Below are 23,646 nucleotides of genomic sequence, written 5' to 3'. Positions count from 1 at the left end.
TTCTCACGACCACACCAACTCTGTTTTGAACTGAATGTAAATGTTTGCCCGTCAACTCTGGATCTTAGTGTTGCTGCCCTTTCCCTACAAATTTGAAAGTTTAATTTGGGTGTTTACTTTTATAACAGCTTGTATGACAGGTTTGTCCACCATTCTCATTACCCAGAATGCCCATGTGAGCAGGAAGCCAAATGAATGTGACCTTGTTTTTATGCTCTTCAAATGTATTGCCATTACTTCAAATATTAAGTCCTGGAAATTACTTGATGCACCTGCTTTAAGACTGGACAGCATATTTTTGGCACGACTACACTACACTATTTTGAGGAGTACAGGGAGATGAGTGCTTAGCTGGACTTAATTAAATTAATGAATTGGGTGTAATAAAGACCAGGGGAAATCTTTTAAGGGTTTCAAGGGTACACAAAACTTATATTTAGTTCATATTTTGTTCAAACTTTCAGATGAATCAGCCAAACAATGGTCCCCGGGGAAGACACCCACTTTGCTTTGAGTAGAGCGACTGTGTAGAGATGAGTACTGTAACTAGAGGTCAGAGTAGAGTGATGGATGCTCAGAGCTCAGTAAAGTTTGGATTGGATAAAGGTTGAGAGCAAAAGATTAGAGTAAAGTAGAGTGATGGAAGCCTTAGAAATTAGAGAGTACAGGACAGATTAAAGTAGAATATAGTACATTGGAGTACAGTACTTTACAGGTTAGAGTAGAGTAGAGAATAATATAGTACTGAGAAAAGTATAGTTGAGTACACAGATTAGAGGAGAGAAAAGTAGAGTGGAGTAGAGAACATTATGGTAAAGATTAGAGTACAATAGAGCAGACAGGAACAGTACAGTACATTATGGTACAGAGTAGAGTAGAGTAGAGTAGAGTAGAGTAGAGTATAATATAGAACAGTACATTATGGTACGGAGTAGAGTAGAGTATAATATAGAACAGGACATTATGGACAGAGTAGAGTAGAGTAGAGTAGAGTATAATATAGAACAGGACATTATAGACAGAGTAGAGTAGAGTATAATATAGAACAGTACATTATGGACAGAGTAGAGTAGAGTATAATATAGAACAGTACATTATAGACAGAGTAGAGTATAGTATAATATAGAACAGGACATTATGGACAGAGTAGAGTAGAGTATAATATAGAACAGTACATTATAGACAGAGTAGAGTATAGTATAATATAGAACAGGACATTATGGACAGAGTGGAGTATAGTATAGTATAATATAGAACAGTACATTATGGGACAGAGTAGAGTAGAGTAGAGTAGAGTAGAGTATAATATAGAACAGGACATTATAGACAGAGTAGAGTAGAGTATAATATAGAACAGTACATTATGGTACGGAGTAGAGTAGAGTATAATATAGAACAGGACATTATGGACAGAGTAGAGTAGAGTAGAGTAGAGTAGAGTGATGGAGGCCCGGGGGTCAGAGGAGAAAGGCATCCCAGCATCCTCGTTGATTGGCGAAGAGATGCCGGCCATCTTGGATTGTAGCGGGGAAGAAAGATTGATGCGGTAAGATCCTTCTTTTATTCCTTTAATTTCCTTTCTCTGCCATGACTTACCCAAACCTCCTCTAACTGAAACACCGCTCGTGTGGTGGTCATCACCTGAGCAGGCTGTGAAGGGAAACGGGAAAGGCCACTTTGAAGCCAGCAGGCCGGTTTCATTGCTTTTTGTTGTTGTTTTGGGGAACTAACCGATGGAGGCGCAGCAGGCCCAAACCAGAACAAAACAGTCCTGCACAGCGGTCTCCTCTCTGCCACCGGCAGGTCTGCATATCTGCATTTAAACCGGCGCTGTCGGTTTGCTGTAAGGTGTTAGAACTGCTTACAACTGTCCCTGTTGTGGAGTTTTTAAGTTCCTGTTAGCCGATTAGCTCGCCTGTACTTAGCGTTAGCTCTCACGCTAACGTCCCCATACATTCCTATAGAATTAGCTGTTAGCTTACGTGCGCTACTCGGCTAGCAGTAGCTCCTGACACATTATTACAGCCAACAAGGTAACACCAGCTAATGGCTTTTTATTTATAATATATAATATATAAACCGGCCATTTTTATGCTGTCAAGAAACCAGCGGCTGCTTTTAACGGTGTGATTAACATTAGTCAGACAAATTATCGTAGCTAGCATTAGCTTTACATTAGCAAGCGTTTTGCGACACTGCTGCACATTTAACGTTGTTTTGAAACAAGAACAGTCAAGTTTGCAAACCAGTCGTCCTGTGTTTACAGGTAGCAAAGTGTTTAGGGGTTTTCTAAAATGAAACACACGGATTTGCAAGCAATAATATACACTTTATTCACACAGTATGAACGTGTAAGCGCCCAATTAGCCGTTGTTCACTGGGGTATCGCTGCTACACCGTGGGCTACTGCTAACAAGGATGTTGTGTGTCTGGCTAACCTATAATAACCAGAGTAATCCTGAGAGATCACTGTTCAAACACTGCTGTGGATCTATGTTTACATCACCTTGTTTTTTGCTGGGATTACAGACAACTATAGCAGCCTGGTTTTCAACATAATTTAAGTCAGGTAGTCTTTTATATTGTGACATTCCTTTATTCTTGTGCAGTGGTGTTTAATGTTCAAACTGACTTGTGTTCAGTCTTTGCTCAGGTACTCCATAGCAGACTGATGCACACACACCTGCTCTTGCCAGGAACCCACCTGTGACTTTAGGGTTGTAGCCACCCTTATATCGCTGTTTAACACTTTAGAGATTTGAAATGAACAAAAGCTGCATAAAGATCCTTTATGAATATGTGCTAAAGCAAAGTCTTCAACCATCAACAATATATTTTCTGGTGTAAGAGCTGAATTTAACTATTATTTTCATTGTTTGCTAGACTGGAAATAACTTTTTAAAGTCCTGCATGCATAATCGTACGGTGTCAACTTCCTAGAGCCAAACTTGGACTTTTACATTTGTTGTTTTGTCCAACTGGCAGAACCAAAAAACAAACCATTGAGGACTACCAAAACCAGAAAATATCCACATTGACCAGATGTAACCAGATAATTTGGGGTTTGTTTGCTTGAAAATGCAATGCATGCAAGTAGTGGGTTAATTTCCTGTCGATCTACTAAGCAATTCAACTATTAATCGTTTCAGCACTAGTATGTTGTGGTGACAGCATGATGACAGAACCTATTTAAGACGTTGTATATTGAGGTGTCTGCTGTCATCAAGTGTTATTTCACGTTAGGGCTGAACAATTAATCAGTTTATCAAATCTCAGGAGGTGCAATATTTGTTAAAGGCAAACTGTGTGTCAAAATACTGTTTTAACTGTAGTGGTGCTGCAGAGATGGACTGGCCTACACTTAATTTTCTACAATACATCTTTGTTTGGTACAGATTCAAATGTGTTTCAATAAGAAATGACACAGGTCACACAGTATCGTCTCTGAGATAGATCTGGTGAGGCTGAAAGATTCTTGTGCAAACATTTATGGTAAGTTTCTGTGATGTGATGCAGAGAAGGAATGTGGGGATGCTTTCACACCATGGTTTAAACAGGGTGATGAACCTGTGTTGTGCTGCATTTGTCCTTTCGTTCATTTGAGTCTGATTGTGCAGGTTAATTTGTGGCAACTGCTGTTCAGGTAAGACCTGAGTCTGAAGTTGTAGCTCCACCTACAACTTAAAATTATTTCTAACCTATTTTAATTATATTTGCAAACATAATTGTTAGGGGTGGGGGAATAAATCGATACAGCATAGTATCGCAGTATTTTGCAAGGCAATATTGTATCATAACACGAACATCAAGTATCGATCTTTTATTATATAAATTGTACATGAGAAGTTTGTTTTTTGGCACTAATAAAATTGCTTTTTCAGTCCACTAGAAAAAGAGTTTTGCTTCGGGGACACAAATTGAAGTTGGGAAAAAGATCAAATATTGCAATATGTTTAAAATCACAATAATATTGTGACATAAGTATCGTGATAATATCGTATCGTGGGGTCTCTGGTGATTCCCACCCCTAATAATTGTAAATGTTTAGTTAATTCAAAGTGCAATAAGGGTTTGAGTAACCTCCCAAAGACACTGATGTGCACACCTTCAAATTTAATAATACTTCATCAAAGAAAGGCAGATTGTCTGAGCAGGATATCCAGCAGCATTTGGGATTGGCTAACACACAACATGAAACTAAGACAAAAAGAACAAAGCTGTAAAAGTTCACATATGTGTGTGTGTAGGGTTTACAACATAGGTACAGCGTGTGAGTTGAGAGTTTAGCAGCTGCTCCTGATGAAAGTGTTCACATGCCTAAATGCAATCACGTCTTTAATGAAACGCTGCAGGTGTGACAGGAAGGAGCTGATTCACCTCGCTGTAGTGTTAACCTGCGAGTCAGTCTGACCGTTTCCTGTGGCTGGTTTCTCAGGTGACACGCGGCATGTTTGGTGCTAACCGGAAGAAGTTTATGGAGGGAGGGCTAGAGAGCGACTACGCGGACGACTCCAGCCTCTACTACACCCAACAGTCCATGTTCCCTCCACACCGCGCTGACAAAGACGTAAGTTGTCTCCTAAACTCTTCTTCAGGGCTTTTACAGTAAAAATCACAATTTTTTGGACTGTAACTATTTCATAATGTAATTTTTGCTTCACACTGTAACTGCAGGGATTATATAAACCTAAAAAGTACCAGCTTAATTGTTTTTCTTGCGGGAGGCAGGTGTTTCAAAGCAAGAAGGCAAGTTTCTCTCGACACTATCATGTTTTCCCCTTATTCTTCCAGTTCTTGTGAACTTTACTGATGTCACTGGAAGAGTGTGCTCTAGGGCTGGATTTCAATACCTCAATGCCTTTATGGTATCAACCAAAATGAGTCCTGATATGAATATAAGATTTTCCGTAATCATTTAATTTAGCAAAGTTCATTTTCTTCTACTTTAGACGAGATCTAATATTTTACAAAGTTTGACCTCTTTTCTTTTAAATGGAAAAACAGTTTTGTAGGAAAACCTCTTTATATTTCTCAAAGAAAAGAAAAGAAAAAAAAGGATTTGGCGTTTGTACGGAAACTCAGGTACTTTACTGACATGAGTATTGAAAATTTAAAAATGATACCCACCACTACGTGTTTTTAAATCGCCATCTTCACGATTGGCTAATCGCGTTCTTTCAAATCGCAATTTCGATTTGAGAACGATTAATCGTTCAGCCCTAATCTCCTCCGACTGGAGAGCCATACTCTTGTGTTGATGGGGTCTTTTTAACAAAAGACGATTTTGTCAGGAAAATGTAATGGATGTTTGTGTTTCTTTTGTCTTCAGATGCTGGCGTCGTCTTCTGCTTCCTCGACGGGTCAGCTGTCGCAGCTAGGAGCCAGCTTATATGGCCCGCAGAGTAAGAATAACACACACTCACCTTTTACTACTTTAAGTTTCAGGAGCCAGTTTGGGGGGTAATGTGTACATGTGTCATTTTATTACTTTTCCCATGGATGCAAATTGTAAATCTCAACTCATGGTCGACGTGAGGGCTTAAATGGAGTCACCCTGTAGATGCTTACATGTAGGTTTTGATTTATAGTTCGGATTTCTCCCGTTGACATCACCACAGCGACACTAGACGGATGTATCATACATGATCAGGCTGTACCGTGCTTTGATTATATTCCACACAGTAAGTATGTTTATATTATTTTATTTATTTTGTGATGCAGAGCGATGGTGAAAAGGTTCGCCTCGTCTTATTTCTGAATGTGCAGACGTGTTTTTATTTATTCACTCACTGGGATAGAAAGCACTGATCATAATGAGCAGGAGGTCTGCAGTGGACATGTCTTTGTTACTGAAGAGCAGAAGAGTCTCTCTCCAACTTGACTTCATGTTGTCTTCACTCTCAACAGTCTAAACTTGCAGGAGAAAACACGAGCGGAGGTGTTATCTCTGCTTTAGCCTTGATGTGGAGTCACATTTTTGAGGAGGCACATATCAGCTGCAGCCTACAGCTCAGTTTTAGAGCCAGCACATGTAGTCGCTGTAGATGGACTATAATCCCTTTACATGAAAGTATAAATAAAGCTTATGGAAAAGTTGGCTCAATTTAAACAATTTATGTTAGTTCAAATGTAAAGAAACGGTGTTAATTTTCCCAGTAAGTATTTTACTTGAATTGCACAACAGTAACTGCACCAGCAGAGTGTGTGCACAGAGTAGGGGTGGGCCCATGGTGACATGGCCCTAAAATAAGATCACAAGATTTCAGGGTGTATATGCGATAATGATATTCTTGACGATATGAAAATCTTTGATTATTAATTTAAAGATAAGTGTTATAGTTTTGTATGTCAGCATAAATGTAAAAGTTTGCCTTTTAAATATACAGCAGAAACAAACAAACAAATGTATCTCAGTTATTTAGTTTCTAAACAACAGTAACTCAGTCTGTGCAAGATATAAATAGTACAACAAAATACAACCAACCACAAATCTAAAGTGCACATTACACTCAACAGTTGCCAAATCCAAAAAGAAAATCCCTTGAATCTTCTGATGCATAAATGTAAGTAGTGGATTACAAAAACATAAATGTAAAATCTTAAACTTTCATTGTAAATATCAACTGTCAAAAGAGGTATAATGTGCAAAACATGCACCTTATGCTAACTTCAGTTCAGAAAAGCTGCCAGTCGGAGGCAGAAAAGTCGGCGTCCACCTGGCTTTGCATGCACAAACATCACAGCCTCGGATTCTTTGTCAAGAACACAAGCGTATTCACTGAAGCAGGCGTCAGTGCTGACCTTTGGTCCTTTTTTCGGCTGACCGGAGGAAAATTATCCTCGTGCAGCTTCTCACCATGTGAGGATCCCCCTCACTGTCTGATGGTGGACACAGTAAGTGGCTGTTTAGCTCTCTTTCAGATGACCCAGTCCTGTTAGTTGCTGCCCTCTTGACTAAGCTTCTTGTGTTTCAGAGGCAGATGTGCCACTCTGCTCTGGCTTTAATGACCCGGGTTCTTGCTGTTCAAGTATTTCAGTGTCGAGTTCTTTATTGTCTTGGTGAGGTCTTCTTTACTTAATGTACATCACAGTTAAACAGCTGAAGTACAGGCTTTAAGCATGAGACGGTAACATAGTCCTCAGCAGACGGAGCAGATCTGTGGAAGAGGACCGAGGTTCTTGCTTACTGGGTCAAAAACCTGTACGTCTTGCCACGTCAGGACTAGGTGCCTTGCTGACCTGTCAGCAGCGAAGACCTGTGCGATGGCTTTGTCTTGTTCCAACAGCCACTAGATCATATTTAGCTTTCATCCCCAGCTGGTGGGAGATCCAGGTCTAGGTTTGTCTTGTGCCCGCTGCCTCTTCCAACTGTGGAAGTAAAAAGCACTCACAATCTTTCTGCAAACTCTCGCTGCTCTGTCAACCTTAGTGTACTCGACGCTTCTCTCTGCAGGGAGTGAAAGAGAGAGAGAGAGAGAGAGAGTGAAGTTATGAAGCTAGAAAGTTAGAAATCAATCATTTAAGATCAACATTAGCTTTGCTCTAAAATGTTTCAGTATGTTTAGTGCACCTGGAAAAGATAAAAATAAAATATTACTATAGTGATTTGATGTGTTAATGTTGAGTTATAATTACCTTATTATAGATGGGCTATTGTGTCTTTTAATCTCATTTAAAGCAAAGTCCTTCTAGGCAAGTCCTGCCACTCGGTCGCCATCTTCGCACTCTAAAATCTGATAAAAATTGCCGAAAAAGTTTGACGACTTTGCCCCAAAATAAGGTTTAAAAAGCGTTTTTTTCCAACCGGTTATACTTCTACTATGCATGCGTCACCACATGATTGGCTGAAATGTTTCCCGCTTTCGCTGGTAAAAGCAGACGATTGGCTTTCTAGCGGGAGGGGCGGGATAACCGCCATCTTTGCCGTTTGCCAGGCTTTCCCCATACAGTTGTATTGAGGATGTGATTGAGTGGCGTGTCTCCTCTAAAATGTCTCTGTTTAAACGTAATATCCCAATGAACTTCCTGTACGGTATTGTATAGGGTTGTTAGCTTCGATAACGTTTGACGCACCATCTGTTGTCATCACCCCTTTCTCTTTGAGATGCAATGACTAGAGAATCTCCCTCAAACCATTTGCTATATTTTGGTTCTTTGGGGGAAAGTAGCGCGTTTCAAGGCCGGTGCTGCACAGCTTCTATTCGTTGTTAATGTAGGTGTAGCTCTGTAGTTCTGTTGGACCGTGTTCGAAGCGTAGTAGTCATCAGGAGACCGTGAGGCTGCTACCTGACCGCAGCGTTCTTCGCACATGTCCCGCAGTGCTGCTAATCAGCTGTTTGAAGCTTTCTGGATTTGTGTCATAAATTGCTAAAGATTAGTTTGTCTGCTTGGTTAAGAGCTCACAGCAGCTGCTCTCGAGCTCTCCTCGTACTCACCAGGTGGTGAAACTTGTTTATTGCATTGCCCCCTTTTGTTGTCACAGATCTTTTGTAACCAAACCACTTCCACATCCTGAAGTCGCTCTGTTTTTTGGAACCAACTCCTCCACTGTTGTTACCTTCACTTTCAGCCATGCTCGTTGTTGCTGTGTGTAACTGTATGATATCATTACATCAACAATTGTGGCATATTTTATTTTTATCATATTGTAAAATGATACCGATATTTGCTACACACCTAGTGCACCTTGTGTTACCTGAACCCTTAGACAGAGCACACATCCCAATACACATCCACGTTAAGCACATATGTAGAAAAGCTTCAGGTCACATGGAAAAGATACAGGCCGTAACATTTCATTGGTTAAAATGGAAGTGTGTCTTTTCAGTCACACAAACATCAGAAAGACAACAGACTGAAGCTGAAATTCGCTTTGAGAATAAACATGTTTTCACTCTCTCTCTCTTGATGTAGGTTCGTTGGGGTTTCCCATGCGGGGTTTGAACAGCAGCGCAGCATCTCAGTTAAGTCGAAGTGGGTTGAACCAATCTGGCAGCCAGCTCCCCAGTCACGCCAGTAATACCAACTCTGGCACAATGCACACGCCTCCCTCGCCGAGCAGGTACAACACACACACACACACACGTGTACACTTACTGGCTGAGGATGAATCCTTCAAACATTGGGATTTATTTATTTCAGAAGACAAAAAATGTTGATGGTGACGTTACAGAGAAAAGAACAGTTGTATTTGGCATAAGACTTTATAGAGAGCGTAAGTCCCTCCACGTCCTGTGGACCAACCACCATGGGACCTTATTTCAGAAAAAAATATGTTCGGTAGTCAACGGCGAGAGACGACTAATGTTTTAATCCTGTTTGAATTGGTCCCTGAATTACACACATGATGTTTGTCAGTTAAAAAAATAATTCTGCAAGTCAGTAAAAGTTGCAGTTTGTTGTGTAACTGTTACTTAGACATTGTAATAAGTTACTAGTTACTTATCACTCCTTAAAAATAATATTACTTTACTTATTAATTATTAATAGGGACTAAAAGTAACTAGTTACGTTACTATATTACTTTCACTTCCACCCCCTTCGCCCTCAAACAAAGCAGTCTCTCCCGCCATTTTAACTAATATCATATTCATAACAGCAGCAAGGAGTGTGTTTTTTACAAAGCAGAACGTTTCTTAACTCCAACGGCTGAAGTAAAAGAAATTTAGCAAGTAAATCCCGACTTTTGAACTACTGTTTTTCTGCACGTGTATTTATAGGAGCAGCATTCAGTATTTTTACAAAACGTTACGTTGCTTTACGCCACTCTCTCCCGACGAGTCCAAGCATCACTGGCAGCAGTGGTCGGAGTTTCTTTCTGTAAGTTTCACGTTGCTGTGCTGCTTCAATAAATAAGATGTAGTGCTGTTCGACGATAAAAGTCTTTTGCTGGTCGCACAAAGTTTAGAGCGGACGACAGTGTTCTTTGCATCTTAGACTGTGACACAATAATGGCAGCAGCTGCTTACAGCTGTGGAGAGAACGCCTCGCTCCCTCGTTCTCCCTTGTATTTGGCTCTCAGCGGACATGAACAACGTAAAGACGCCCAGACTGAATCTTATTTTACTACAGGCTACGTCCTGTGTAAGTGTTCTGTGTACTGTTAAGTTTATGTAAATTACACGCAGCTGATGAAACATGGTGAGACTTTACAAAGTGATCTTTATTTTACCGTAACACCAAGCCTTCTCTGGTTTTGTCTACTTGTTTGTTTTTTTTAACTCTAAAACACTTTGTGCTATTTACATAATTCTCAAAGACTTGCATTAGACTTCCAATAGAAACCCATTTCATCTTTCTCCGTAATCGTTGTCATGCCGGTAAATTACTTTGAAGTGGATTTTTACTGTTTATGTAAGTTATTAACTTGTCTCTTAGCCACATTAACGTGTGTTCAGTGTTTTGCTATGTGATAAGTCATGAAACTCCGATATATCACTCATACAGAGCTGCCTGGATCGTATCTCCTGTAAACGCCCCTCTGCCAAATCGACCCCTTGTGTTTGTTCGCTCACTCAGACATGTACCACCTGACCTCAGTGTCTAATCCTGCTGCTCGTGTTCCTCTTCCTCCGTACAGACTCCAGGTTGTGCTTGAAACTCACAATACCTCCTCCTGCTTTAATCCCTCTCTTGTCTCTCATCCTCCTCTCTCTCTCTCCCTCCTCCTCTCTGCAGGGGTATTTTGCCAATGAGCAGCCGGAGCGTGATGAACCACAACCAGCAGGTGGGGGGTCCGACGGGGCAGTCGGTGGGGATGGTAGGCGTAGGAGGAGAGAGGGGAGGTGCTGGCGGTGTGGGAGCAGGGAGGAGCGGCAGCATGGGGAGTCCCAGCCGGTCGTCACCAAGCATCATCGGCATGCCCAAACAGCAGCAAGCACGCCAGCCTTTCACTATTAACAGGTAACACACACTCTGTCTTAAATCTGATTAGCTCAATGTTTTGGTTTAATCATTGTTGGTCTGGGATCCACTGCTTTTCTAACCTTTGTTGACTTTTGAAATTTAGTTATTTGGGAGTAAAAGCTTGTTCTTCTCTTTTATACTCACTGTATTACCAATTCATCTGCAGAATATTTTCTCAATTATTCCATTTTTGGCTGGATAAAATGTCAGAAATTAGTGATAGTAGTCCAAACAGACAGACACCACAGAGAAAGGACAAAACCTGCAAGAGAACGGAAAAAAGAAAACAACAAAAAGAGAGAATGAAAATGAGAAAGAGTCAAGCAAAACAAATAAACAACACAACACAGCCATAAGAGCTGGAATAATAACACTTAATTTAAAGTTAATGAAAAGCATAAAGAATAGTTACAAACAGGCCTGTAGGCAACGATCTCGAAACAAAAATGATGATGAAATCCATAAAATGCAATAAACAAGGTGAACAGTGGTCAGCCAAGGGGTGGGCACACGACCCAACAGCTTTAAGCATCCAAAAAGGAGTGTTCAAGAACAACATAGCCCGTACCGACTCCTACAGGCCGTAGAATAAGGGTTTGGGTTAAAGTCTTGAGTATTTTAGCCAGCGCAAATAACATTAGTTGTGGGTTATTCTGTATGTGGCTGTGGGACGCCAGGAGACGTTATAATAATATATGTAATATAAGTTTTATAATCTATAAGCTACAAGTGGAGACTAGTGCGACGGTAAATCGTTCACACAGGAGGCCGTTTAATAGATTTTTTTTGTGGAGTTCTAATCTAGTAGTAGTATTTATTATTATTGCTTGCCACATTAGCTGAGCTGCTAATCCAGTCATTATGGGCAAATGTAAGTTTTAGCAAAAATGTGTCAATTGATTAATCCATCCATCAGCTTTCTGCCACTTATCTTGAGGCATTATATCACTAAGAATTAGGGTTTAATATAACAATGTGAAATAAATGTGTACTTAATAACTGTAGGCCCTATTGACCATCAGCAATGTTTTAAATTGGTATTGACTCTTTTGTCTCATACGTAATTAAGTGGACGCTATGGAAACCCTAAAAAAAAGACAAAAACAGTGAATTGATTGTCAAAACAATAATGTTCTTGTCTGTCTTGCTAATCAATTAATGGACTAATGGCTCACTGTAATATCATGTGTAGGCCAACATGATGCCTGAACATGACATCATGTTTAATGTAATGAAAGCATGATCACTGCTTGCACTGTCATCACTTCAATATTAAATCACTTCCACGTTAGTTTTCTAAAAATGAAATATTACATCAGTGCGGCCGCCGGAGTGTGGTTAGATCGATAAAAGCTGTTTGACAAACTTGGTTTAATTTTGTTAAATCTGAGATACAATTCAGGTGTTTGTATGTACCTGACATGTCTCTGTGCTTCTGGTTGTTTGATTATAAAATATTGATTTGATCACTACTCATAAATGGTTCCTGCTAAACGACGCACTTAAGGTAAAATATGAGTTTTGCGACGGTTACGGAAATGTGTCCTAAGACTAACAACAACTGTAAGAAACAGCCGACTTACTTAACTATGCATGGAATTTAATATACATTATGCGCTTTGCTTTCAATTCAGGCACTCCTATTAAAAATGGTTCAATACAAACATTGGTTAAATGCAATGAAAAGCTTCTTTCTATGCCTTAAAAGTCCTTTATCAGTGGCATGAAGCAATAAACAAGTGAAACAGTGTTTTATTTTGTGCATCTGTGCAGCCGCCTGTTCCAGATCCCTGTCTGTTTTGGTTTCAGTTGTAGTTTTTAGGATCACAGAGTTATACACAGTCTGTTTGTGTCTCTGTCAGTATGTCAGGGTTCGGGGTGAACCGGAATCCCGGCTTCAACATGAACAACTCCCTATCCAATAACATCTTCAATGGCACAGGTCTGTTTATTTTCACTCAAATGTCATTTTGTAAAACACTGTTAGAAGCCCAAATAGGTTGTGCTTTTATTAATTTTTCTCTGTGTGTTCGTGCAGACGGCAGTGAGAATGTGACGGGGTTGGACCTGTCAGATTTCCCAGCGTTAGCAGACAGAAGTCGGAGGGACGGAAGCTCGAATCCTACCCCACTGCTCAACCCGCTGGCCGGTCGGGCTCCTTACGGTAAGAGAAACCTGTGTGAGTGTGAAGCTACAGACTTAAATGTTCTTTGTTTCCATTACATACTGCATTAAATTTACATTTAGATGTATATTTACTCATTTGGCAGACACTTTTATCCAAAGCAGCTTACATTTGAGGAACAACATACGAGAATCAACAAATACAGCACGAGATCTGCAACTGACAATACATACTAGTAAGAGCTCATAGCACGTGTGGCATAAATGGGGTAAAAACCATAAGCAGTTGCGTATGTCAGGTAATAAAATCAGTGTTCTTCTATCCCAAATCAGCACAAAATCCACAAATCTTTTCATAAAGAAAGACAACAATCTCGCCTCAAAGTCCACTCTGTTGTTCTGGAGCTTTCAGTCAAATCACCTGATCCTCATCAGCCAGATGGAGTTTGCCCAGTTTCCAGGGAAATCAGTTCAGTTCAAATGACCATTTATTCTGAGCACTTTCAGGGCTATAAAGAGGATTTCTGAGTTACAAGCCAGAATATTATTTTATTTTCATATGCAGAGCACACGCCTAGAGCTGAAACAAGTAATCAAAACAAAAATTTGTCCGCTAACAATTTTAAGAACTGATTAAGGCCTTGATTGTTTCGTGGCTTTGGGTTTTATCTGTCGTTTGTCATTTTCTGACATTTTATTAACAAAATTATTAATCAGCTAATACTGAAAATACTTGGCAGATAAATCAACAATGAAACTAACAGTTAGTTGCTGACTTTAAGGTGTTAAAGTGATCCTGATGAATTCTGATGGTTGCTAAGTATTTCTTTTGTTGTGTAGCTGTTGGTTTATTTTTTATCATGTTATTATGCTGTAATCATCAGTCCCATTGCTAACTACTCTCCCTGCTTATTTTCCAGTTGGAATGGTAACCAAGCCGTCCAGTGAACAGTCGCAGGACTTCTCCATCCATAACGAAGATTTCCCAGCTCTCCCTGGGCCAAACTACCAAACAAAAGACCCCACCAGCACCAGCGAAGACAGCAAAACGGTTAGAGCCCTTTTTTGTTGTTTTTACTTTACTTATCTTCTTCTTTATTTTGCCATTCAGTCCATCTACTGCTCTCCGCTGCAATAGCACCGCTAATCATTTTCATTTTATAAAATGTTTGTGCCCTAAGTGTTAAAGGGTTAAAGTCCCTTTAGGGTAAGAATCCCTAAGTAACTTGTTGACAGGGTCCCGCTGTCAACCGCTTTTTCCAGAGTTTGTAGCGTGGACAATCTGGATTTACAGTGACGATTTATCTGAAGAAAGGTTAGAGTCCCTAAGTGTAAAAAAAAAAAAAGGGGGGGTAAAGTGGGAGATGGGGAATCAAAGGAGTAAAATAAGCAAACCTGCCGGTTTTTATTTTCTATTTAACTTATAAAACTTTTTTATATTTCCCTGTTGCTTTTATGTTTTATGTAAATCACTTTGAATTACCTTGTTGTTGAAATGTGCTGAACAAATAAACTTGCCTTGTTGGCTGATGTCGCTAGTAGCTTAGCCACCGGAAGATCTGTTCTACATTGACATGACACTTCAACCTCACCCTGACCCGAGGACCAATAATAATCGTTGCTGTATCCAAGGACAATAAACAACATGTGATGTTAATGATGATTATAATGTTTTATTATACAATTTAGAGGTACTTGTACTTGAGGAAATGATTGAAAATCAAGACTAAACAGTATTTGGGAGGTTTTGTCACTTAAGAGTTTTTTATTTGTTGGAAACTCTTTAAAAATCTACTTTAGTAAACAACAGATGTAATTTTTTCTCACACCAGCTGGACAGCGAGTCTTTAGGCCCGGTTTTCTCATCGGTCTCCCGTCTTTGACTTTCTTTCTCTGTAATGTTTATTTTTTACTTTCTTTACGTCCTGTCTTTGACTCGTCTTTTTTTTTTCTCCTGTTTCTGTCCAACCAGAATCTGAACTCATCAGGAAAGTCTAACTCTAACTCAGATGGTCCAAAGTTCCCCGGCGATAAGAGCTCTGCACCTAGCAACAACAACCAGCAGAAGAAAGGGATTCAGGTTCTTCCTGACGGTGAGACGCACACAGGACGGGTCACGATGCAGCCACGTAGAAATAAGAGTTTCGGTCTAAACTGTCTTTGTGTGTTTTCTCTGTACCTCAGGGCGTGTGACCAACATCCCCGTCGGTATGGTAACTGACCAGTTTGGGATGATCGGCTTGTTGACGTTCATCCGGGCAGCAGAGACGGACCCCGGCATGGTCCACCTGGCGCTGGGCTCCGACCTCACCACGCTCGGCCTCAACCTCAACTCACCTGAGTACGACAAACATTTTACCTCGATTACGATTAATTAACGATTATTTATTTTATCTGTTTGGGGTTTTTTCGTAGTTCACTGATGAGGTTTGTATTGTAAATGTGCTATTTAAGTTGGGATAGTTTTTTCGATACACAAATGTCAAAAATGTATCATCTAAATGTTAACTGGTAATTTTGACAGAGAAAAAGGCAACGCCTGACAGTCTGTGCACGTAACAAAGACGTGCTCACTTATATTTGCCGCTGCTGAATGAATAAGCGCTGCTTCTAAAATTTCACACGATTGTTAATATCAATGTGAAACTAATGAATGGTATCAGTAACACTCAACGCTTGGCAAGCTTCCCCCCTCATTCGTCACAGGACATCTTCATGACAGGTGCTGTAATCAGAGCAGGAAGTTAGGTATATTAAGGGCGGTGCAATGTGTGTGCGTACTGAGTGTGTGGCTTAGCGAATGTGAGAGAGCGAGTGGTGGAAAGTGACGGTGATGCGAGCGAGTAAGTTGTCGGTCTGGTAGTAAATGTTACTTGTAGGTCACTAGGGCTGCAACTATTTTGATAGTCGGTGAATCTGTCGATTATTGAATAATCGACCATTCGGATTATGAATCGCAAAATTACACGTGTCTTATTTAGCTACCAGCTTTTAAATCAAACCTGAGGTTGTTTTAGGCACGTGCTAATTAACAGTCACGACAATAAAATAAATACTGCTTTCAAAAATACATTTTTAATGAACCTTTCTTCTGCAGCAACAGAAAGTTCCACTGAAATCAAGTCCTGATCTGAGCAGCTGATCCGCGAGCGATGCGTCGTTCATGATTGTAAAGTCAGGTCACAACTGGAATGTGAATGCGGCCGTTGTGTATCATAATTATGTGCTACTCTCAGCGCCATTAACAATCAATCAAATTGACCAAAGGAAACTGTATAGAAAACAGCTCATAACGTGAAGCTAGCTCGCCAGCTAGCTTACCGAGACGAATCTTGGATTAAATAACCAACATGGTAAAATGACGTCGGTTAGAAGTCCGAAATTTCAGTTTCGATTACTTTTCAATTAATCGTCCAGCCCTATTTTACAGTCACGTGGTGATAACAGAGCCACTACAGACCTAGGATCAGCAGAACATCAGCATCTTTGGAGTGTAGGACGGAGTCCTGCACAGGCCCTGTTTTATAAACCTGTACCTGCCTCCCTGTTTCTGACAGTTGTCTCCTGAGACATGAATATGGACCTGACCCCGCATGTTAATGGCGGATCCAAGTGAAACTTAAAGATGCCTGGAATATTACATTCCAATTATACATTTAGCTGACGCTTTTATCCAAAGGGACTTATATTTGCTATTCATGTGAGAGGTCGCACGCCTCTGGAGCAACGAGGGGTTAAGTGTCTCGCTCAGGGAAACATTGAAGGACGTGTCACAGCGGGAATCGAACCCGGATCTTTCACAGGTGCTGGGTAACAATTAGCTGCACAAACAAACCCAGAGAACAGTGTGTTGGTACTTTTATTTTGTATTTACTTTCTTGAAGTACACTAAAACATTCAGAAACACCAGCCTCTGGCCTAGAGCGCAGCATAATTCAGTTTGATCTGATAGTGTCTCAGATGTTCACATCATGACACAATTCTCGTGGTTTGAACTTCTATAAAACATCTTGTCTCTCTATGTCTCTCTCTCTCTCTCCATCAGGAATCTCTACCCTAAGTTTGCGTCTCCCTGGGCGTCGGCTCCGTGCCGACCGCAGGACATAGGTGAGTTTAGATTGTTGACACCTAATGTGTTAGGGATGCGCCGAATGTTCGGCCACCGAAATTAATCTGCCGAAAATCGCCAAGAAAAAGCACTTTCGGTGTTCGGCCTAAGAAAGGACGAAGAAAATTTACTAGACAATTACACTGGCGTGTCGCCAGTGAGGAGGCATTTTAAAGTGTCCAAGAAAGACGCAAAAATGGCTGTTTGAAGACTCTGTTCTGCTGAATTATCTCCTAGGACATCCACTCCATCTGTGGCTGACTTCTTAGGAAAAAAACACTTTGAGTGTTTCTGTCACTCACAAGACGAGAAGGCGATTAAGCTAGCCGCACCTAAATTTGGAGTGCACACGTACTCAAGTGTTTACGGTAACTGTAACGTCCCTGTTAGTTTGTCTCTTTACAAAGACAAGTGTTGCAGTATGAGAGTCCTACCTGAAGAGAGGCTGTGAAGTCTTCATGTTACGCCGTACGAGAACCACATACAACATTATTTATCAAACTGGGTCGGACTGGATGAATTTAGCGCGAGGAGGAAACACATGTGACAACGTCCGGTTTTCAAAATAAGGCGCCTGTACAGGATGGAAATAAGATTAATTGGATTATATTCACAGAAAGTATAAAACATATTACATGGGTCCATTAAAAATAAATGGACTCATGTCATTTACTTTACCGGACCCTCTCGGGCCTCAGACCACAGTATTTATGGAAGGAATATTGGACTTGCAGCACAACTGCAATGTGACAATCATGTTGCTCTGAGTGTCACTGAACAGATGAAACTTCTCTGCACTGAATGTCTAGCATTACTTTTACGCTTGTTCACAAAAAGACTTCTCCAATATGCCCAGACAATAAAACAATAACAATAATTATTGCAATATAATGTTTTTCAATAACAATGTAACAAAGGTTCATTAAATATTTGACTATATTCACTTGAATCATACACGAATTAGGACTTTTTCTTTTATTAAGATGTTTATTTTGTTTTAGAAAAAGGACTGAAAAAAGCCTTTACTTAATTTTACTCGTGCGTATTTGTTGACAAAGATTTTATCCTAATTGTTTTGAATGTTCAACCTCTGATTTGTGAGGTGATCCACCTTGGTTTAAAGCGCAATTAACCATGAGGTTTCTGCTACTTTCTCCCATGAGGAGAAATCAGCTTTTAAACTCAAAAGAAACAACGATTTGAATACTCATCGTGATAGTTATCGATATCGAAAGATGAAACTTTTTATCATAACATTTTTGGCCGAATCGTCGAGCCCTATTCTCCAAGTTTTAATCTACCAGTCCCTGGCTGATACATTTTTTGGTGGAAGAAGTAGTACACACAGGTTTTACAGTGTTTTCAGCTCTTTTTGCCTCCTTTTCCTGCAGACTTCCACGTCCCCTCAGAGTATTTAACCAACATCCACATAAGGGACAAGGTATGTACACCAGAGGGATCCTTTTTCTTTCATTGTAGTGGTAAAAAAATCTATGATTTGTCCCAGGAAAATGTTTTAATCAGGTGTCTTGACTTAAATTAAATGAATCTTTAATTGTAGATTTGTTTCCTTCCTCCTTAAATGTCTTCAGTTAGCAGCTATCAAGTTGTCTCGGTATGGTGAAGATCTGCTGTTTTATCTCTACTACATGAATGGAGGAGACCTGCTACAACTACTGGCTGCAGTAGAACTGTGAGAACACACACACTCGACTAACATGCAAACTTCCTTAAAGGAAGGCGTTTAAAGAGGAGCTACACACTAATTTTGTTGGCATATGTTAATTCAGATGAGTTTTGGATGTACTGTAAAAAAAAAAAAAAAAGCTGGTATGTGTCTGCTTGGATTTTAAAGTTTTGTTTAGTTAAATACAAAATGTACTTACTAGGGCTGACCCGTCGATGCCTCGATGGGCGGAGCCTGATTCGACTGTCAATCTCACAGTTGAAGCTTTGCAGTGAAACAAGGATCACGCCAGTTTGGTCATATGGTGGTGCTCAATGTCCGATTTTACATAGAACCACCAGTTTTCTCCCAATAAGTTAACATACAGTCTATTACAATATACATTTCAACGTTTAATGCTGTAAATAAACGTGTAAAAAGAAAAAAAAACTTCCAATAAATGTTTTTAAAGTGCGTGAATAAATCCAAAATTGTAGCGCAGCGTGTAGGCGTTAGCGTCTACGGCGTAGCCTTGGGCAGAAGAGGAACACTTGATGAAGAGACCGAGCTCCAGCTTCACTGGTGTTGTGCCGAGTTGTCGGCACCTCGCGGGATTTTCGGATAATGTATTACCGTTGATGAACCACACAAAGAATATTTTATCGTTTTTAAACAGCCGGCTACTTGAAATAGACCCGCGAGGAACCGCGACGTGCATGCACGCAAAAACTCTGCACAAGGCCGGTGAATGGCAGGCGAGAGAGAGAGAAAAATGGTCAACAACAAGCCTCAGTTTAGCTTCGGCTCGCAATCGCCGCGCACAAAAACACACATGATTCGACTATAAGCAGGACTTGACAATTCTGATTTGACTACGTAAATCCGTAGTTGGGGACAGTCCAAGTACTTACTCAAAAAATCTGACTTCTAATAAGCTTTTTCAACTTTTCCTCTAAATGGGAGCATTAGAGAAGAAGTAGCCTCATTTTCTCATAGACTTCTATACAATCACACTTCTTAGAGCGGATCTGTAATGAGGTTAAAATTTGAGGTTGTAGTTATCCTGTAATAACTAAAACTGAATGTTTTAATTGCATTATGGTTAACAGTCAAATTGTAGTCTGATGATGTTACTCTTAGTTGTGTTTCTAATTTTCATCTCATGACACGATGTCCCATATCAAGATGTGTGTTTTTTCCTAAAAGTTCGTCTTTTGAATTCTCAAATGTAAAATGGCACGTACATCTATAAAGAAAATAAAATGTTTTTTTCCCAAACATGTTTTTTTTACAATTTAATAAAAAGTCAATCTAAAAAAGCAAAACAGCTAGATGCCTTTAGTTAGTATTTTTCCCAGCAGGACATGTTGACTTGTTGTAGCAGGAAAAGCACAGTTGTAACTAATAACACTATTGATCGCTCTGTTCAATTCAAGTGTCCCAGTAAGTCATTTAAAACAGTCCTGCCTCTGGGAGTTTTAATTAGTTATAATGTTAGAGTAGTCAGAAGTGAACTGTTATTCTGTGTGTGTGTGTGTCTGTGTGTCTGTGTGTGTGTGTCCAGGTTTAACAGGGACTGGAGGTACCATAAAGAGGAGCGGGTTTGGATCACCCGGGCCCCGGGTATGGAGCCCACGCTGAAGACCAACGCCTACGAGAGAGGGACCTACTACTTCTTCGACTGCCTCAACTGGAGGAAGGTGGCCAAGGTAAACACACACACACACACACACTTTATACCTGTTCAAATGAATCACTATAGATATTGCTAATCGATCAGTTTGAAGTTTAAAGATTTTTCAAAATTCAGTTTCTTAAATATTTTCTGGTGTAGGCAGCAGTCGTTTTATGTGCGTGTGTTTTTGCACAGAATTGACTCGGTTAAAAAAAAATGGTAGACTATTAACTTACATTACAAGTGTCGGTGGATATTTTACGCACAGACCAGGTAAAACAGCAGTGAGCACACAGGGTGCAGATGTTGGTTTCAGTTGTTTGATAGGCTGCGTCATTAACAAGCCGACGTGCGGCTCACCTGCTCTGATAACGTATCGCTGGTGGAAATATACGGAAAAAAGACGAGTTCTCAGTCTTAGTACCTCAGTACCTCAGAGGTGTATGTGTGTCAGAGTGTGGGGAGAAGAGAATTCCCAGGCAGGTGCAAAACATACTTAAAAACAATAACAATAATGTCTGTGGTCATTAAAACGTGCTTTCACAGGGTGGTATAATATGAACATTTCAGATTTTTTTTGCTGGGGGCGGGGGTTTTACAATCACGATGCCGGCTCAACGTCGTGATGTCTGTCAGCCCTATTTTCTAGAGCCCAAGGTCACTTTTTCAGATGTGTCATTTTGGTGACCAACAGTCCAAAAACCAAAGATGTTGAGTTTTACTATCAGTTAAGACAAGAAAAAGCAATTTTAGCAGTAATTTTCTTAAAACAATGATTCAAACAATTAATCAATGATCAAAATACTTGCAGATTAATCGACTAATCCTTGCAGATCTCTCTCTCTCTCTATCTATATATCTATCTAGATAGAGATATATATATATATATATATATATAGTGAGGAAAATAAGTATTTGAACAGCCTGCTATTTTGCAAGTTCTCCCACTTAGAAATCATAGAGGGGTCTGAAATTGTCATCGTAGGTGCATGTCCACTGTGAGAGACATAATCTAAAAAAAAAAAATCCAGAAATCACAATGTATGATTTTTCAACTATTTATTTGTATGATACAGCTGCAAATAAGTATTTGAACACCTGAGAAAATCAGTGTTAATATTTGGTACAGTAGCCTTTGTTTGCAATTACAGAGTTCAAACGTTTCCTGTAGTTTTTCACCAGGTTTGCACTGCAGGAGGGATTTTGGCCCACTCCTCCACACAGATCTTCTCTAGATCAGTCAGGTTTCTGGGCTGTCGCTGAGAAACACAGAGTTTGAGCTCCCTCCAAAGATTCTCTATTGGGTTTCTTTCTTAGGATCATTGAGACCCCACGAGGTGAGATCTTGCATGGAGCCCCAGTCCGAGGGAGACTGACAGTCATGTTTAGCTTCTTCCATTTTCTAATGATTGCTCCAACAGTGGACCTTTTTTCACCAAGCTGCTTGGCAATTTCCCCGTAGCCCTTTCCAGCCTTGTGGAGGTGGACAATTTGAAGGCAGACTAACAGGTCTTTGAGTCAGAATTCTAGCTGATAGACAGGTGTTCAAATACTTATTTGCAGCTGTATCATACAAATAAATAGTTTTTTAAAAAATCATACATTGTGATTTCTGGATTTTTTTTTTTAGATTATGTCTCTCACAGTGGACATGCACCTACGATGACAATTTCAGACCCCTCCATGATTTCTAAGTGGGAGAACTTGCAAAATAGCAGGGTGTTCAAATACTTAGAGAGAGAGAGAGAATTTGGTAAAACATTTAATATAAGATGGTTTAGGTAATCATTTTCATTAAAAGCTATTCTGGCCAATAAAAAACATAATTCATTTTAAATTATTATGAGATTGTAGTTGCACATTTTGGCATTTTTACAAAAGAAATTAATTAAACAATAATTTATTGAAATAGTTGCTCATTAAAGTTAGGGTTGCAGCTATCGATTATTTTAGTATTTGAGTATTTTACCAATTGTTTCATCGATTCATCAAGTAATACTTTAGCTTGGCGCCCACAGTACCGGGAGCAGCTGTGTAACTCATATCTGTAACATTAAAATCCAAACTCACGGACTAACCAGTCAGAACAATAACAACAAATGCATGTTTCTACATTTACAGCTAAGAATTGTGCCTTCATCTCATCTAGTAATTATGATTTACGATGAATTGTTTCAGCCCTAATTAAATTTCTTTTGATCGACTAAGTGGCGCCACGCAGCTTAAACAGCTTCAGTTTTATTGTTATTCTATTGGTGAACTGTTGTTAGAACTATACATGAGCATTTTGACCATTTAAGATAACCGTTATATAAAGCTGTATTGTGAACACTTTTTTACACAGAATATAATGAGCCCAATCTAAAATGTGCCCTCACGCAAAAGTAAATCTGACTCTGTCTCTTTGTTTTTTAGGAGTTTCATCTGGAATATGACAAACTAGAAGAGCGACCTCACGTTCCCTCCGCATTCAACTACAATCCTGCCCAGCAGGCCGTCTGATTGGCTCTACCTCCTCCTGCCTGCCTGCCATTGGCCCTCCTGGCTCATCAGTCATCACCCCCTCTAGGTTTTTCCACCTCCACACATTCAAAGTGAATCTGGCCAATAAGTAAACGGGACGGGGAGAGGACGTCCTGCTTCCTGTTCTCCAAAACACTTTTCTGAACAGACTTTTAAGATTTTAACTTTTAAGATTTTTTTTCTTTACCTCATTTTCTTTTCTTTTTTTTCTTTTTTATTTCCCACCCCCTCCTCCATGCGTTTGGTTTGGTTGGTCTGTTATGTGGAGCACAGACTTAATGTCAACAGACAGCACAGTCACAACACATACACACGACACAAGCACTGTAAATAACTGCCCATCTGATCGAGTGATTCGTGTTTCTATTCAGTCCTAAGAATTGACTATTTTTGTCTAGAGAAGCTTTTAAGAAGAACCAGATTTTAACAGGATGGATAATTATTTCACATACTGTGTCACACCTCTCTGACCGTTTGGCAGGAACTGAGAGTATTTATCATTTATCTTTGTTTTTACCAGGTTTTCCCAGCATTACAAATCTGAACACGCATAAACAACACACATCAGCATCAGACAGTGGGGAGTCAGGAGAGGAAATGCAATGTAAATTGTAGCACTATTTCATAATAAAAGAGGAAAAAATA

General features: G+C 39.9%; 1 protein-coding gene across 3 annotated transcripts; it reads left to right on the top strand.

Annotated features, from left to right (window-relative positions):
- Positions 1–1,466: 1,466 nt before the first annotated feature.
- Positions 1,467–23,646, top strand: LOC119895253 (CCR4-NOT transcription complex subunit 2-like). Of its 3 annotated transcripts, XM_038708230.1 has the most exons (16): positions 1,467–1,546; positions 4,436–4,567; positions 5,330–5,402; positions 5,589–5,681; positions 8,914–9,061; positions 10,678–10,902; positions 12,768–12,847; positions 12,944–13,069; positions 13,950–14,080; positions 15,002–15,122; positions 15,214–15,370; positions 17,075–17,136; positions 18,529–18,578; positions 18,730–18,830; positions 20,368–20,512; positions 22,894–23,646. In XM_038708230.1, the coding sequence occupies exons 2-16, from the start codon at positions 4,448–4,450 to the stop codon at positions 22,978–22,980; spliced, it is 1,719 nt and encodes a 572-aa protein (XP_038564158.1). In that variant the 5' UTR covers positions 1,467–1,546; positions 4,436–4,447; the 3' UTR covers positions 22,981–23,646. The 3 variants fall into 3 exon arrangements, with proteins under 3 accessions (XP_038564158.1, XP_038564159.1, XP_038564161.1); XM_038708231.1 differs by lacking the exon at positions 5,589–5,681; XM_038708233.1 differs by lacking the exons at positions 1,467–1,546; positions 5,589–5,681 and adding an exon at positions 1,785–1,803.

This window comes from Micropterus salmoides, unplaced genomic scaffold, assembly GCF_014851395.1.
Source record: "Micropterus salmoides isolate LMB-PRFRI ecotype aquatic unplaced genomic scaffold, ASM1485139v1 Ms_hic_scaffold_9, whole genome shotgun sequence".
Lineage (NCBI taxonomy): Eukaryota > Metazoa > Chordata > Actinopteri > Centrarchiformes > Centrarchidae > Micropterus > Micropterus salmoides.
Note: the sequence above shows the minus strand (reverse complement) of the source record. Positions and strands in the feature narration are given on the sequence as shown.

Coding starts and splice junctions, on each gene's coding strand:
- LOC119895253 (XM_038708230.1), top strand. CDS start 4,448: ATGTTTGGTGCTAACCGGAAGAAGTTTATGGAGGGAGGGCTAGAGAGC. Junction 10,903..12,767: donor CAGCCTTTCACTATTAACAG/GTAACACACACT, acceptor TGTCTCTGTCAG/TATGTCAGGGTTCGGGGTGA. Junction 20,513..22,893: donor ACTGGAGGAAGGTGGCCAAG/GTAAACACACAC, acceptor TTTGTTTTTTAG/GAGTTTCATCTGGAATATGA.